Here is an 18,360-nt window from a genome sequence, read left to right on the forward strand (position 1 = left end):
AGAGAGCTCTATCATTAGCCGGTCCAATATTATGGAACTCAATGCTACTCGAAATAAGATTAATGAGAGATTTAAAACTCTTTAAAAACATGGCTTTTCAAAAAAGCTTTTCAAAGTGAGAGTGGGGAATAGGGAGCACTAATAAACAAGAAAGGGACTCCTACACACAGACAAACAGAAAAAAAGTCACCCGATAACATATATGCGTTCTTTTTATTTTTATCATACTTAAGTATTAATTTAAAGAAGAACAGTATATCTCTTGTATGGATATTCCATAAATGGAATTACAATCCACATCACATATAGCGTTTATTATTTGAATCATGTAACTGAAAAAATTTTTTGGCACCTACTAGATAAATTATAATCCAAACCTAACTTATTTACGTGCCTATCTGTAAACCGTTGTGATGGTATATCACTAAACGACGGTATAGAAAAGTTTTTAAAATAAATATCCTCCTCCTCTCACCACTTCCTTCCAAAACCCTATCTGGATGATATCCTAGTGTGTTTAACATTTTTTTTCAAGAACACAGAGTTGATGTGAAGCAAGTTCTCCAGCGGCACCATGAGCCCCCATCTATATGCAAAATTAGAAAAATGTACTTTTGAACAGGAGGAACTCCCGTTCATCGGCTACATCATTTCTCAGCAAGGCCTGCGCATGGATCCAGGGAAACTGAAAATAATCCTGCGATGGCCCCAGCCCGTGGGCCTCCAAGCTTCGCAGCACTTCCTCAGATACGCAAACTATTACCGGCAAGTCATTCATGGCCACTCTACATGAGCCACACCTCTCACCACCCCTACTAAGAAGGGTTCGGATACCAAGATTTGGACCAGCTGTACCATCCAGGCATTTCAGCGCCTCAGGGAGCAATTCACCCATGTCCCGTGCTTGCAACACCTGGACCCGTAATACTGGAAGTAGATGCTTCTCCCCTTGGGCGTAGTAGGGGCTGTCGTCTTACAGCACAACCACCACGGAACACTCCTGACTTGCTTATACTTCTCTAAAAAAAAATGTACTTTCGCAGAAAGAAATTACATTATTGGAGATGGCGAGCTGCTAGCTGTGAAGCTAGTCTTAGAATGGTGACCTCTGTTAGAAGGGGCCAGACCCATTGTGACTATTTATACAGACCACAAAAATCTGGAACACCTGGCCTGACAAGCCCCCGCTGGTTGCTATTCTTCAACCGGTTTAACTTAGGACTGCAATGTCAACCAGCGGAAAAGAATTGATGGGCAGATGCCCTCTCAAGAGCCCCCGCATATAATTGACCCCGCAAGAATTAAGGTTGCTGCCGTAGTGCCAGTGACACCTGGGAAGACTGTCCTTCTTCAACGGTTATGTCATGAAGTTCTTCACTAGGCTCACGACTCTCGTTTGGTGGGTCATTCAGGTATGACCCGAACCCTGATCTTCTGTCACTACTGGTGGCCTCAGACCAAGACTGACAGGTAGTGACTTTATCAGTGACCTTCCCCTCTCAAGTGGCACGTGGTGGTGGATCGCTTTTCAAAGATGGCACATTTCATACCCCTCCCTGGTCGTCCGTCAGCGCCTGAACTGGCTTAGTACCAAAAATTTACACCTTAAGATGCCTTCGCTGAAATTCACCCTAATAGTTGTGGGACTATTTCCCATTGTGCGGCAAGTAGGACCAGTAGCCTACAAACTCAATTTGCCAGTGTGTCTTCAGATTCATGACATGTTCCACATCTCCCTGCTGAAACCAGCAATCTTATCTTGGCCATCCAGAGCACCCTGCAAGCCAACCGAAGACATGGCGGAAGAAGACACCTTGTTTGAAGTTGAGATTTTAGATTCCCAGAAAGTCAAGAATCAAATCCAGTACTTTATCGCATGGAAGAATTTTGGACACGAGGAGAATCCTGGGAACCTGTTTCAAATCTTTAAGCCCCCCCAGTTGCTATGGGGCTTTCATAGACATTTCCCAAGGAAACCCAAGCCCAGAAGACTGGGGGAGGGGGGGTAATGTTACAATTGACAGCTTATGGGATATCCCCGTGAGCCACCACACTCACCCCGGTCACTGCAAAGCTCCCGTCTGCGGCAGGAATGCCAAGGGGAATGTGTACCGCAGAGAGCGGTGCACAGTGCTTGGACACCATCTTCCTCTGGCTCCTCCCCTGGGCCTCTCGACACACGCACACAAACACTTAAAGAGCCCGCGTCAGGAAAAGTCTCCACGGCGCCCTTTGATGACGGTAGCTCCCAATCTATAAGGCTCTCCAGGACCTTGCATCGGCATCTCAGCAATGTGTTACATTGGGTGGCTCACAGGAGGGCACTGTGAACTGTCTCACTCACCCTTTCCACAGTCAGCACACAGCGTCCTGCTTCAAACACTGCCCAGTGTGGCCAGAAACACCACCAGCCACTCCTGACCCTTAGGCGCATGCATTATATAGGCCCCATGCCAGGAAACGTTGAATGACACCCTCAGATGATGTCAGGCTGACCGGTCTACTTAAGCAAGGGCCTCACACTACTGCCTAGCCTCAGCAATGGGTCTCCTACTTTAGCAGTGCATGTTGCCTTTGAGGTCCTGATTCTTTGTCCAACCTTGCTTTGTAGTGCCCGTCTCGTCCAGTGTCTTCTGTGTGTCCTCGTCCACCCTTGGCCTGACTACTAGATCTGACCACGACTGCCTGGACCTGACCACCCTTGGCCTCAACTCCCATTAGTCTGATGCCTGCCCTGATCCCAGCGTGGCATTGGACTTTTGCTCTAGCCACCACCCTAGGGACCTGCCGGCTGCCAGAATCCAAGGGCTTAACTTGTGGAGGAGGCAGCTGGCATGGACAAATGTATTTATTATTTATAGGTCAAACTCCAGTCTGTCCTGCTACAGGGCCCATTTGCCAGTTGCCAGCTGCCAGCATAGGCCTTGTAGGTTTGCCTATGAGGCTGTGACAACTACGCCACAGCACAAAGGGCTCACACCCATGTCACCCTTCACACAACATGTCTCCTGATTCCTGTTGTTCCTGCCTCATCTTCTCCAGCATTACCTCGTCCAGCCTTGCCTCATCTAGCTCTGCCTTCTCCTGTTTGTCTCATCCATCCTCATCCCCTTCACCTTGTCTCATCCAGTGCCTTTGTGTATCTTTGTTCATTCTGGCTTGACCTCCTGGTATCAACCTTTTGCTCAGACCCAACCACGTTTGCCCGCTGCCTGCCCTGACCCTTGGCCTGTCTCCTTACCTCCAGTTTGCTACCTGTCTTGACCCCGGTGTGCCCGTGGATTCTAGCTCTTTCTACCACCCTAGAGACCCACCTAAATCCTGCCAGCTGCCAGAACCCAAGAGCTCAAACTGCAGGGGAGGCAGCTAGTATAGACTAATTAATTTATTGGTGAAACCCCAGTCTGTCCCACTACAAGGGGCATTCATCAGTTGCCAGCATAGGTCTTGTAGGTTCACCTATGAGGCTGCATCAAATACGCCACAGCACACCCATGCCACCCTTCACACAATGGGTCTCCTGCATTCACAGTACGTGTTGCTCCTGAGTTCCTAGTTCCTTCCTCATCTTCTCCAGCTTTGCCTCATCCTACCCTGCCTTCTCCAGTGCCTGTGTGTGGCTTCGTTCATTCCAGCCTGACCTCCTAGTATCGACCTCTTGGTTGGACCTGACCATGTTTGCCCGCTGCCTGCCTCAACCCTTGGCCTGTCTCCATACCTCCAGCTTGCTGCCTGTCCTGACCCTTGCATGCCCTTGGACCTTTGCTGTTTCTACCACCTTAGGAACCTGCCTAGGTCCTGCCGGCCGCCAGAACCCAAGGGCTCAACCTGTGGGGGAAGCAGCTGGTATAGGTGAAGCTCCAGACTGTCCTGCTACAGGTCATGTTTGCCAGCTGCCGGTGTAGGTTCACCTATGAGGCTGCGTCAGCCATACCGCAGCTTAAAAAGCTCACTCCCATGCCAGTTATTACACACTGCATTCAGATTTTCTGGTCTCTGCTCTCTTAGGTCTCTCAAAATGTTGACCCTCCCTCCTTGTACTGACTGGGCCAGATGACAGCAGCTCCCTTCTGCCTCCTCACTTGTAACTCTCAGCTCCCATTTCTGGCATCTGCTATGAGACAGTAAAATATGTATCTTCTTCCATAGACATCAAAATGGGGTGGGCCCCGTGAGCGATGGCCCAATCAACGTCAGGCAGGGGGCAGTAGCAGGGATGTGCACTGAATATTAAAACAAAAAAATGTGCAGCCGTAGCCAGCCCTGGGCCCCCCCCCCCCCAAAAAAAAAATCAGCTGCCACCCAAATACAAATCTTTTCAGCTCTCCACCCCCCTTCTCTTAGCCCAGCCCCAATTTAAATCAGGCAGGTGCAATCCCCCAGTTGCTCCTGCTCTTGCTATTTTTCAAAATGGCACCGGCCGGTGACCCGATACAGGCACCGTTTTGTTGTACGGCAGATTCTAGCATAGGAAACCTGTATGGCAGAATCTGCCCTACAACAAAAGAGCTGACACTAGAATGAGTTAGGAGGGACTGGAAATCACTCCTGCCTCATTTAAATCAACGGATGGAGGGGAAAGGAGGGCAGAAGAGAGAAGGATGGGTGCAGAGGTTGGTGGGTTTGGAAACCCAAAAAAAGCCTTCTACTGCCCTTGTCTTCTTCCCATGCTGTTGCTGCTAGTAGGGCCTCTTACCTGGCTGACATGGGTGACTAAAGATCTTTGCTGGGTGATACTTCCTACTGAACTGTGGGACTCTCTGCTGTCAGCACTGCCCTACCTGTGAAAATGCAAGGCAGAGAGATTAGGGATGAGAGCAAATTCCTCTCCTCCCCCCGCAGGACTCCCTTTACCAGCAGATGGAGGCAGTGAGCAACTGGTTTTCTGATGTCATCCTCCATAGGATTTGGCGCTGCCCCAGCCTGCCAGCAATCACTGTACTGTAACAAGTTAAACTTCTAACTCCTTCCCACACCCCTCTTAAGCAGGGGACCTTTCTGGGAGAGAACCGGTAGTAGATCTCCTCAGACCTAGGGGGACCTGTTAATCAAAAGCCAAACGAGCTATAGCACTGAGAAAGATAGGAACTATATATTTTCAATACTAGAGCACTGGGGATCGGCCGAGTGCCTGCAACCTGGACTAGCCATGGTCGGAAACAGGATGCTGGGCTCAATCAAAGCTTTAGAAGCCACCTACAGGAATTTGTCACCTTGAAATAACACAGAAGCAGTAAGCAAACATCCAGCCACTGAAGGTCTTCAGCATACTCCATGGAGAAGACCCTTCCGAAAGAGGGAGAAACAGCACCTGGTTAAGATGAAACTGCAAAATCATCTTAGGCAAAAAAATGAAGGAACGGTAAGGAGCAATATTGCCTTTTCAGAGAACCATAGAAAAGGCTCTGAAAGCTGCCTCACAGAACATATTGCTATCAGGAACGGTTTTTAAGGTTAGATCCCTTCCGAGAGACTGTCATCAGTTTGCGGTAGCTGCGGCCAGATCAAAAAGACGGCTGGTTTTTGGGAACAACAGCTGGCGCTGGCTTGGGAGTGCGCTGGGTCCGGCCCCGCTGTGGTTATGTTTGTGGTGGTTGAGCCTTCTGGGTGGCGTAAGATGGAGGGGCGGTATGGTTTGTAAGAGCGCCGGGGATAGAAGGGTCTCCAGTAGGAGGGGTAACAGCGCTTCGAGGTAGGCTGATCCGGGAATGATGTAAGGGATGACACCTTATAAGGGCTTTCAACCTTTTCTTAAAAATTCCTAATACATTGGATTTAAATAAGTGAGGAGCACTTCCCTTTCAATGAAAGTTCGGACTCCAGAGTCTAGTCCGACATGATCATGTTTCGCATCTCGCTTTGTCAGGAACCCTCCGGTTTCAACTTATCACTGGGGCCGTGTAACAGTGAGAGAGGGGTTAAGAAGAGCAATAGAGGAACTAAAGTATAATCCCCAGTGATAAGTTGAAACCGGAGGGTTCCTGACAAAGCGAGATGCGAAACATGATCATGTCGGACTAGACTCTGGAGTCCGAACTTTCATTGAAAGGGAAGTGCTCCACACTTATTTAAATCCAATGTATTAGGAATTTTTAAGAAAAGGTTGAAAGCCCTTCTAAGAGAAAAATTTAAAAAGACTAAACTTTTGGACCAATGATTAAAGATGACCCCCGAAGCTGTAAAAATACTGAGTAAAAGTGCTCTTTATCAGCGGGGTGTTATGAAGGTCCGAGTGTAAAAACATAAATATGGTAACTGGGATTTATAAAGTTGAATAAATGTGGATAATTTGTAATTGAAGAAATAGAATCTAAAGTGACTCTGAAATCAACGTTTTTCAGTACAGTTGTCTGTTCCGTTGATCAAGGGAGGATTATTTCTACAACAATAGAGGGATGACACCGCCACACTCTTAAGTTGCGACACCGTTTCACAAAGTTTGTCGCCGAATTAAATTATCCCCTTTGCAAGGGAGATCGGCAAGTTTGTTATGGACATCTTCGCGGATCGCACTCGTCCGAAGCCATGCTATGCGACGTGCTGCTATAGCGGCTACTGAGGTCCGGGCTGATAGATCAAAGCCCTCAGAGGGTGCAGAAGAGGTGTCACAGGCCCTCTTCTATATCGCCCACCATCCGCTTATGGAAGTCCGACCCTGAAGGTTGATCCTCATCTGCCTTCAGGTGTTGGAGGCACTCATACAGAACTGGTGCTGTTGCACCTTAGCGTTTAGCATGGAACCCTGGAATACTTTTTTTCCCAAAATCGTCCAGGTACCGATTGTCCTTGACCGGTGGAGTATTGGAATACAGCCGTGTTTTCTTGGCCCTTTTCATAGCAGACTCCACGACAATTGAGGCGTGTGGAAGTTGTACGGTGGCGAAATGCATATGAAATTTTAGTTCAATCTTCCTGGACGTGATGGGTGTGGAGAAAGGAGTCTCCCAGGCTTTGTCCATGACTGAATGGGATGAAAGAGCCGTAGGCTCGGCCGCGATGTCGAAGATCTTAAGGAGGTAATGTACTTCAGACCGTGGGTCAGATAACTTCTTGGTCGCCAGATTTAATACAGAGCCTGCCTTCTACACAAATATGGAGTAAGAAAGGTCCTCAGGTGGCTCCGGTGAGCCACCCAGAGTGTCAGAGGGAATTCCCATGGAAGAGCTGGGGGATGGCGGAGAGAGGCCATGCAGTTCCTTGCTATATGGACTTCCTTGCAGGCTCAACTCTTGAACCAAAATTTTAGTATCCGAGTGGGGAGGAGGTGTGGAATGATCCGAACCCACACCAGAAAGGCTTGATGGTGAACCTAGCTGTTGCACAAAGACTACTGAATCAAAGAAGTTTTAAAGAAGCCCAGTGATCTGGGACAACGTTTGTGAGGCTACTCCGATGGGTTGCTTAGCCGTTTTCCTCCTTTTTGGAGATGGGGAGGCTCCTGAGAGAAGGACTTCCCATCTGACCTTCATTTCTAGTCACCATCTCTGGCAGAGGTGGAGGAAGAGGAGCAATGTGAACGAGGACGAACGTCCCCCCTCTGACTCCCCAGAATAATCCAGGTCCGATAATAGTAGCGGGAGCGCCGGAGGGTCCACGCGCTCTGGACTCCATGGAGCCGAGTGCTGTCTAGGCTCTGAGGACTGGTGCTTGACATGGTGGGTTTTCTGCTTCGCTGTTCCATGCTTCGCAACAGGGTGCGGCATATGCGTCAATGGATCACCTGGCATCGGTGCAGGTACTGGTGCCGGGAGCATTGGGACATTGCAGTCCTGTGGCGAGTGGGATTTTGCATTGGCCGACAGTGAATGCTGCAGCGCCAACGACGCACCGGGGGTCCAAGATAGTGAGAGGAGAAGAATCCATGTCCGATCACCCGTGGGAAAAGCGAAAACTGAGGGGAAACCGTTAGCCGCATGGGAAGGCACTGTGCAGGCGTGCAGCAGCAAAACTTTGCTGCTAAAATTTCCCACCGGGAGCTGCCGGGGGCGCTCCCAGAAAGCATGACCAATTCACTCTGTTTATCTGCAGAAAAAACCAGCTGTTAGCCACGCGTTTTCCATGCGTGTCCACTACCCCTTATACAGTAAGTGGTTTAGCACATCGAAAACGCGCATCCAACCCTTCCCTAAACTAATAGTGTTCATCACATGCAAATGCATGTTGATGTGGCTGTCATTCGTCCAGGATACTGAAAAAAAATGTGCAGCCGATCCACACGTTTTATGTCTGAAAAGGTGTACAGAAAAGCAGAAAATACTACTCAATTTTAGGAGTGTCTGCTTTCCTAACCCAAATCGAGCATCCATTTTCCAAACCCGCTGACAGCCACCTCTCCTGGGCCAAGGAGGCACTAGGGGCACGTAATCGTCCCTAGTGCCTCCTTTAAGCGGGACCCCCTCATTTGCATTGTGTATCACGTGCCTAGGAGAGAGGGCTGTGCGTGTGTTCTGAAAGCAGGCCCCCGAAACGGACTCGCTTTTTTTTTTTTTTTTAGCACGCCCGTACCGTATCGGCCTGTAAGAGAAAAGGAGGAAGAAGCAGTTGCTGTTGGTAAGGGAGGAAACCCAGAGATTCCAAAGAGGGAGGTGGAATCCGGCCAAGGCCAAGGGCCTCCAAAGAGCAATGTGTCTCCAAATTCATCGTCAATCCTGCTGCGGGCAACAATGCACCAGCTGTAACAAAAGATTGACAGGGACTCATTGCAAGCTGACATTCTGATGCAGCTGGAGCTACCAAATTGGGACCTCCTCCCTCCTCTATAGACATGGCAATGGCCATTGGAAGTTGAAACCATGGAGCATAGACCACACCAACAGCATTTGGTCTTTGTACTCACAGCCCCATGAGAAACTGGGTTGTTGCTTTAAATTTGGCTGCAGCCAGCTGCTCAATCACTTTTAAACTTTATTAAGACCCTCACAAGATCCCAACGGACAGAAGAAGAAAGGAGAGCAACAGTAGCGAGAGACTGACTAATTCTTCCTCAGCCCAGAGGGACACTCCTTTTGAGTGTCCTGATAGAACCCCGGTTCCAGACTATTCCTGTGGATGAACAGACCAAGAGCTCTTGCGCCAGGAGCCTAGAAATTTCCTCTTCACCAGGCATGGACCCTGTATAGGGTGACAACAGCCAATCAGTTGCTCTCTTCCTCATCTGCTGGAAGTATAACCCACTTTTTTAATTAATCATTTCAATTTGCTGTTTCCTCAAAGTTTGGGGTTGGTTTTTTTGTTACTGTAACTTGATATACTTTGAAACAGCCTTCAAACTGGATAAGGTAGAATATAAATAATATAATTAAATTCAGCTTCATTTTGGTGGTGCGATGGATCACACACACATGACAATGTATTCCTTACTGTAACATTCTTGTGGTTATGGTAGAAATAACAAAGTTTGCTGCTGTACGTTTGAGAGCTTTCTGGAATACACTTTAAACTAAGCTGGATGCTCTAAAAGCCTGAAAAGAATTAGGAAAATGTACATAGAAAGAAGACGGTGGGTATTTAGGTCCCATGCAAGTTTTCTGTTGAAAAACAAGTGTTTCACCCTTTATCTGCACACCACACTCCTCTCCCTCTTCCCCCCTCCCCAGTCGTTTTCCCTAGCCCACCTTCTCTGATATTTAAATTTCCCAAAGTGGTCTTTAAAACCCCCATGTCAGACCCCAAAGAGGGGATTCGAACTGCAAACGCAGAAAAACGTAACATGCCCTGTTTGCCATGTTCGATTCCTGCCTCTCCCTCAAGTCGAATGTTACTTTTATATAATAAAAGCATTTTCTGCAGGCTCTTTTTTACCCTGAATGTGGCATGGCTGTAAACTCTCCGTTGCAGGGACTGTCTGTTAAGTACAGCTGTACAGCGCTGCATATGTACAAGTTACGCTTCAGATAGTAAATAGGAAACAAAAACAATTATAAATAGTGGGGTTTGTTTTGTTTCTTAAATTCATACACACCCTGTTGCCAACTACGAAAACTAATAAACTCGTTTGCTTCCCTGCTACTGTCTTCCGCATTGTCCCCTGTGCTTTTTAACGATTAAAAGAGCGAGGGAAGCGAAGCCGACTATCCACTTGTTCCTTTCCCGCCAAGTATACGCAATACATGACCGGAAGCCGTAGCAGCACTCGCCAGTGCCTACATGGAGCATGCGCAACATTGCCGCGCCCTCCGAGTTCAGAAGCGTAGGGGGCGGGCGAACCTTGCGAGTGACGTCTCAGCGCCGGCGCGCTCGTGCACGGGCAGCTTGGCCACTCTTACCTCTTCTTCCCTCCCCTTCTTCCTCGCGCCCGCTGAACGTGTCATAGTGAAGGAAGGGAGGAAGTCACGTGGCTGGTTGTAGGCGGCGCGCGCGGAAAAAAAAAAAAAAACCAGCTCCGAACTGCCGCTTATTTAAACGCGCGCGGCCCGAGTTGGCGGGAAACAAAATCCGCAGGAAAGTGACGTTCATTTATATGCAAAAGAGGCTTCTGTTTAAAGCGCCTGTCAATCTCTCCCCTTTTACAATAAAGAAGAAGAAAGGGGAGGCAAGGGTCTGCAATAGCATGAAGAAAGTGGCGAATGTTCATGGTTTTTCTTTTTTTCTCCCACGTTTTGCAATGTTGAATTTTGTACTCCACAAGGCTGCTTGGAGCGCGTTGTAGTAGGATCCTGTTCTCTTTCCTCCCTCTTATATCGTAGCTTTTTTTTTTTTTTTTCTTTTTAAACTTCGTTTCAGGCCGGGTGAAAAGAAGAAGGGAAAGAACCGGGACTGCCATGCAACGAACCATCAGGTAAAGAGCAGGGGCTGAGGGTGATGAAATCGAAGCGGCTCCTTTAAGCGAAACTGAATAGGAAATATAAAATATTTTTTATGTGAATGGATGTCCCCCCTCCTCCCGTGTGTTTTCTATTAAAAAAAACCAAACAAAACTGCGCCTGTATGCTACAGTGGTTCTAATGGGGGAGAGAGGGTTCTGAATCTGTCATTGAGCTTTTCAAGTTGTCATTGGGCATTATAAAAAGAACAAAAAAGAGGGCAGAAAAAACAAGTATAGTAGTAGGGAGAGGTGATATAAGAGGATAGAACTTGGATTTATTTATTTTTTTTGTATTTTACCAAGTCCCCCAGGCAATGGTATATTTCAGAATTGGGTGACTTTAAAGTTTGTAAAGCCGCCTGTGTAGCCCAACTGGGGGATTTTTGTACTGCCTTCCTCGAAACCATGTTTAGGTCAAATAGATGCAATGGTGAAATGTATCCGTAATGAAACCAATAGGTAATAACACAGCTGGGCAGAAGGATGCACCGTTTTGGCCTTTATCTCTTATTTATTTATTTGTGGTTTTTATATACCGGACTTCGTAGGATAACATCAGTTCAGTTTACATTATAACTTCAAAATCAGCAAAACAGAGGCTTTACATAGAACTTGTAGGAAAACAGTGAATAAAACAAAATTAAATAAACTATACAATGAACGATGCTTAAATAGAGAGACTTAAATAGAGGTTGTTGGATAACTGAGATGGTATTGAGAGGAATGGAGTGGGGGAAAGAAAGGAAGGGGTAGAGGGAGGATGACGATGGACGGAATGTATAGAGGGGATAGGGGTTGTATATTGCATATAGGGAGGGGAATGAAGAGTTGAAAGGGTTGCATGGGGGAGGGAAAGGAGGAGTTGCAAAGATTGCAAGGGACTATTTACAATAGATGCATTGGGGAGGAAGTAGCATATATGATTATAAAACTATATACATTATTGAAGATATGTAAGTCAAGGCATGAAGTAGAAAATACTTCTTGTCATACTCTTGTCATAATATCTGAATAAGAAAGCTACTCTCTGGTGCCACAGCTCAGTCCACCCCACTTTTTATTGGGGAAGAATAAGCACAGGGTTGCACATTTGTAACCTATTTTGTTATTTGTTTCCTCTTTATCCAGGCAAGCTAGTCCACACCATTGGGTTGTACACTCCAACCAGCAAATGGAGACTGAGAACGATTCACTGATGCCACCCTCCTATAGCTCTGATCAGGCACCAGCCAGTTTTTCTCCATCTCCAGCAGGTGGTGGACATACATCCGTGCTTGTGGATCTTGGCCTGCCTGGATTGAACAGGCCAGTTTGACCTGCTGTGGTAAAAGCAGGAGCTCCCTCCCTCAGCTGAGTGAGAAACCATCTCAGGAGACAAGCATAAAATAGGATAAGAGTAAGGAGAAGGCTGTGGCCCTAGCTGTCCTCTGGTCAGGAGAAGAGATCCCATAGGGTAAGGGGGGGCCTTGGGCTCAGCCCTGCTGCATAGGCCTCTTCTCTGTCTGGTCCTTATTTCTTCCCTTTACTCTCTCCCTGCCATTCTTACTTATATTTGGGCCGATTCAGTAAATGTTGCGCGATTCAGGAGGGAAGAAGATGCAAATTAGGGCCTGCGGTAAAAAGAGGCCCTAGGGACACTAGCGCGTCCCTAGCGCCTCCTTTTTGACAGGAGCGGCGGCTGTCAGTGGGTTTGACAGCTGACGCTCAGTTTTTCCGGCATCTGTTCTCAAACCCGCTGACAGCCACGGGTTCAGAAAACGGACGCCGGCTAAATTGAGCGTCCGTCTTCCAACCCGCGGGCCGCCGGCCAATTTAAAATTATTATTTTTTAATTTTTTTAAACTTTGGAGCCTCCGACTTAATATCGCTATGATATTAAGTCGAAGGGTGTAGAGAAAAGCATTTTTTTCTGCTTTTCTGTACATTTCCCTGGTGCCGGCCGAAATTAACGCCAACCTTTGGGCAGGCGTTAATTTCGGAAAGTAAAATGTGCGGCTTGGCTGCACATTTTCCTCACTGAATCGGGCGGAAATAACTAATAGGGCCATCAACATGCATTTGCATGTTGTGGGCGCTATTAGTTTCGGGGGGGGAGGGGGGATGTGCGTTTTCAATGCGCTATTACCCCTTATAAGGGGTAAAGCTAGGGTGTCGAAAACGCTCGTCCAAACCCGGGCTAACAGTGCGCTCCGGAGCGCACTGTACTGTATCGGCTCAATTGTTGATTTTGCTTGCGTGGGTCGGGCAGTGCTGAGAGTAGGTGTCTGTGTGATCATTTGCAGGCCGGGCAGCAGGAATGAGAGAGAGCTGCGATAGCAGCCGCACAATTCATGAGTGGTGTAGGCTAATTTTAGAACCGGCAAAGTTTCAGCGGCAAAGACACATGCGGCAGGTGCCATTTTAGTTGACGGAACTGCTGAGGCACGCGGTGGGACACATTTGCTCAGCTTTTAGGGGAAGAGAGAGTGTGTAACATGGCAGTGGGGGGAAGAAGCTTTGCATTTTCTCAGCATGCTGTATGAGGGTCCTTAGTCCCGGAAGGCCCCTCAGTGTGTGTCAAGTGTGTGGTGTCCCAGGGAGATGTGTCTACAGGGGAGTTTGTTCCTGCATGGACCTCAGAGACTCCTGCTTTACAGGCAGTTGTGGCCGCGGCTCCTACCAGAGTGGGAGAAGAATCTTCCCTGCTCCTCTCCTGTCAATCCCCTTGGAGTGGGCTCTGAGAGGGCTTTGCCTACCTCTGGGATGGATCTTTCTGCCATTTCATGGGTGGAATTTTAAAGGTCTTCTGTTGGGCAAGAAGATCCCTGGGGAGAGGCTAAGAATCACCCATTCTCCCAGGACAAGCAGGATGGTAGCCCTCGCAGATGGGTGACATCATCAGTTGGAGCCCTGTCACAGAATACTTTTGTCAAAGTTTCTAGAAGTTTGACTGGCACACTGAGCATGCTCAGCATGCCACTAACCCTGTGGCCACACGGGGTTCCCCTTCAGTCTCTCTTCTTTTTTTTTTTTTCTGTGCAGCAGTTGCCTCGCAGTTTAGGAGCTCTGTGAGAATTTTCCTCACAGAAAAATGTGAAGTCCATCTTTGCTATTTCACCCTCACTGGGGTTCCCCATTGTGCTATGTTCCCTCCGACTCTCGTTAAGTGTATTTCCCACAATTCGCAGTCTGTTCCTGGCGGCATGCCCCTTGGTGTCTGACTGCCACCGATCACACGCCTCTCTTTTTCGGCATGGCGACCGGGTTTAGTAAGAGTCCTCAGACACTCTGGGCAATGTCCATTACGGACCCGCACAATGTCTGTGTTTTGTGCCTAGGGCCTTCACACGACGTCCATCGCTGCCCCAGTTGCACACAAATGATCCCCAAAGGCTGGCGTGCTCGACTGGAAAAGATGGAGCATTTGTTTGCTTCAAAACGCTCTGCTCCATCAACTCTAGTACAGAGTACACTGACCCGAGGAGGTCCATCAACCTCTGAGATGCCCTGCCAGGAAAACCATGGATCCGGTGACCGTCCATCACTGACCCCCTTCAAAGACATCTGCGTCATCGTTCGCGGTGCTGGAGAAAGACTGGACCGAGCACCATGGGAAACACCGCTACCGGCACAGACACTGCAGCGGCATCGACTTCCACCGAGACGCCTGTGAAGAGGGCCCGGGGAGACGAGCCCCCATCCTCCTCTGGACCTGGGACCCTGAGGCATTCCCCACCGATATCTGTGCCGGGTACTGAGCCTCCGTAGACTCCTGTGGAGGCTCCAGTAACACCTAGCCTGCCTCCTACCCCAGGCGCAGTGTTATCCACACCAGCCTTTAGGGAGGAATTGGACAGAGTGGTACAAGAGGCAGTACTGAATGCCCTCCAGGGCTTCCAATCGCCACCGGTGGCGGGCCCCATACCGGCATTGGAACCAGCGCCCTCGATGTTTGCACCACTCCTTGAGCGCCTGGACACCCTCATCGGTGCCCTGCCGACTCAACCCGTGCCATTGGATACGCTGGCACCGAGTCGACCATCTAGGCCTCCACAAATCCCGATTCCCGTTCCGGGTTGTTTGGAGGAGGAGGTGACTTCCGGCCCAATCCCTCCATGGGACCCACAGATGCCGGAACCCATTCCAGGGCCATCAGGTCTATCGGTGCCTAAGCACACCTCATCTACCTCTGTGCCCTCGATTCCAGCGCAGTCTCCATCGATGCCTTCCCGCCCTCTCGGCTCTGGCATCCTTCCTCCCTCTGGAGGCCCAGCTGGAGGAGAAACTCCCTATGATCCATGGGAGGATACATCCTCAGACCATTTCTCACAAGCTTCCGATGAACTGCTCTCAGAGCCTTCACCCCCGGAAGAAAGGCTTCGTTCTCCTCCGGAAGACCTCTCCTTCTCCAGTTTTGTCAAGGAGATATCTGAAACTATCCCATTTCCACTAGTAACGGAGGAAGATGCTCGCCATTAAATGTTGGAGGTCTTACAATTTGTAGATGCTCCAAAAGAGGTAATGGCGATACCAGTTCATGAAGTTCTTCTTGACCTCTCCCACCACCTGTGGGACCATCCGGGTACTGTACCTCCAGTCAATAGGAAGACAGATGCTACATACCTGGTTCAACAAGCCCCAGGATTTCAGAAAAGCCAATTGCCCCATCAGTAGTGGTGGAATCAGCCCAAAAGAAGGCTAAAAGATCTCGTCCACACTCCTGTTCCTTTCCAGGAGGGGCAGAGAAGGCGTTGGATGCATTGGGGCGCAGAGTATTTTGAGAGTCCATGTTAATAGCTCGAATAGCAACGTACCAATTATACATGACCCAATATAATAGGAATCTCTGGAAACAAGTCCAGGAATTCTCAGAAACCCTACCACAGCAATGCCGGGAGACCTTATCCTCCATCCTTCAAAAAGGATTGGAAGCAGGTAAACACTAGGTCTGAGCCGCTTATGACTCTTTTGAAACAGCATCCAGAGTTTTGGCAGCAGGCATCCATGCTAGACGCTGGGCCTGGCTCAAGGCCTCAGACCTACGCCCAGAGATGCAGGACAAACTAGCAGATCTTCCCTGTACAGGAGAAAACCTATTCGGGGACAAGATCCAGGACGCAGTAGACCTTGTCATGTGGGGAGCCTTTTTTGAGAATTTCAGACGCGGGAGTCTCCTTGAGGACGGTTTCTTCCTTTCTGCTGAAGATGGTTTCGTCATTCCACTTAAATCAGTCAGTGGAGCTCCCATCCTTTCCACGTTTGGATCCTGTGGTGCCTCAGGCAAAAGAGTTGTAATGTTTGGATAAAAAGCATACGTTGTTGGAGTACCTGAAGGTCACTAACAGCTTCTGCTTGTCAGATCATCATTTTGTGCTATGGAGTGGTGCAAAAAAGGGTCCTAAGGCGTCAAGAGCAACAATTGCGTGGTGGTTGAAAGAGGCTATTAGCTCTGCATATATCTGTCAGGGTCACCCTGTCCTGGAGGGGTTAAGGGCTTATTCTGCGTGTTCTCAGGCGGCCTCCTGGGCTGAATGTCGTTAAAGTTTTGCCGCAAGGGATTTGTAGAGCGGCTGCTTGGAAGTCATTGCACGCTTTTACCAGGCATTACCATTTGGATGTCCAGGCCCCGGAGGCCATGGGCTTTGAACGTGTACTTCGAGCGGGACTCTCGCGGTCCCGCCCACTGTAGGGAAGCTTTGGTACGTCCCAGGAGTCTGGACTGATCTGGGTACGTACAGGGAAAGGAAAATTGGTTCTTACCTGCTAATTTTCATTCCTGTAGTACCACACATCGGTCCAGAGTCCCACCCACTGGAGGAAAGGGAAATTTGGAGAGTCCGCTCGATCTGTTTTTTTGTGATTACTCTGAAGAATGCCACAGGTTTTGTTAGTCCTACTCAGAGTTTGTGTTGGTGTGGTTATCTGTTATGTGGCAGTGTCGGTGAAACTTTCTCCATCTCAGTCTGCTGGAGAGGAGGCAAAACCCAGGAGTCTGGACTGATCTGTGGTGCTTTGGTTCATCCCACTGGAATGGACCGGCTTGCCTGGTTGAAGAGGAAGGTGAAATTACTTCTTACCTGATGATTTTCTTTCCTTGAAGTAAGGCCTTGAGGCCGACTTTTTTTTTTTTTTTTTTTTGTATATCCTTGGCCAGGAAGGAATGAGGTGCAAGGATCTTTCATGCAGCTGGACTACCACAGATTGAGTGCATTCCGTTCTTCTAAGATACTCTGATTGTCCTAAGGGACTATTGTTAGTGGAGCTGAGTCCAGTGTTTCTGTGGTTTAAAAAAAAATAATTCCACAAGGTTAAATTGAATAGTGTTTATAGGATGCAATATTACGCAGCGGCCAGGATCCTTACTAACACACGTCGTAAGGACCACATCCCACCAATACTAAAAATCCTACACTGGCTACCCATCCACTATAGAATTCTCTTCAAGACTCTTACCATCATTCACAAATCCGTCTACCAGCAATCCTCACTCCAACTGTCCAGCCCTCTCGAACTCCATACTTCTGCAAGGCCGATTTAGATCCGCATACAAAGGCTCTCTCCAGGCCCCCCCAAACAAATTTGCAGTTCACAAATCCATCCATAAACGAGCTCTATCCTCAGCGGGATCTCTCCACTGGAACTCACTACCCCCACATCTACGCCAGGAACAATGTCATCTCACCTTCAGAAAGAAACTGAAAACCTGGCTGTTCGCTCAAGCATACCGCTGAAGGGACATTCGACCAACCAGTACCGACCCTTTCACCTGCCCTCCCCCGTTTACGTCAACCGCTTAGGACAACTCTACCCATCAAAATTCAGATACTCTATATGCAATCAATTGTTCGCTGACTATTTTGCTACATGGCTCTCCAATTGTACTCGTCTGATCTTCTTCTTCTCTTCTAACGCCCATGTTTATGCTCCCTGTTTTTTGTAACTTTGCCTTCTATATCATTGTTAATTGGTTTTTCCCCCCCAGTTATACTGTAAACCGGTACGATAAGACTTGGTCTTGAGCATCAGTATATTAAAAGAATTTAAATAAATAAATAAATTTGTTAATTTTTAGTTGTTGGTGTCCACAGTTTTGCTTTTGGAAAAATACTGGCTTGCTGCTGACTGAGCAGAGCTATATGAAGGGGTGGCATCAGCGAGGAGTTGTTCTCCATCTGCTGGCTGGAGTGCACAACCCACTTGTGTGGGACTGGCTTGCCTTACTTTGGGGAAAGGAAATTATCAGGTAAGAAATAAGTTCGCCTTTTGCCAGGCAAAGCCCACACTGAACATGCTACCATGGGCCTGGTCATACAACATCCATAATATCCATATAAATGTCATTAAAATGTAAATACAAGCTATAACAACGTAAACAAATATCCGTACTGCCTTCAGTCTTTCCTCATCCTAGGGAGCTGGAATTGCACACAATATTAAAATTATACTCCCTCTCAAAACCCCACACTAATACAATAGCCATAACAATATTGTTTGTTTTAAAACTTTTATATTCCATTGCTGTCCAGCACGGATTATGAATAAACAATCTACTGAATTTACAAAATAAGTGTAAATTT

General features: G+C 48.1%; 1 protein-coding gene across 1 annotated transcript in view; it reads left to right on the forward strand.

Annotated features, from left to right (window-relative positions):
* The first annotated feature begins 10,390 nt into the window (after window positions 1–10,390).
* The window catches only part of LIG1 (DNA ligase 1), a 110,398-nt gene continuing 102,428 nt past the window's right edge, over window positions 10,391–18,360 (forward strand). Inside the window, exon 1 of the mRNA XM_029585207.1 lies at window positions 10,391–10,777. Coding sequence (XP_029441067.1) covers window positions 10,761–10,777 — 17 coding nt within the window. The 5' untranslated portion in view covers window positions 10,391–10,760. The remainder of the gene's footprint in view (window positions 10,778–18,360) is intronic.

The sequence above is a fragment of the Rhinatrema bivittatum genome, chromosome 19 (genome assembly GCF_901001135.1).
Source record: "Rhinatrema bivittatum chromosome 19, aRhiBiv1.1, whole genome shotgun sequence".
In the NCBI taxonomy this organism is placed as follows: Eukaryota; Metazoa; Chordata; class Amphibia; order Gymnophiona; family Rhinatrematidae; genus Rhinatrema; species Rhinatrema bivittatum.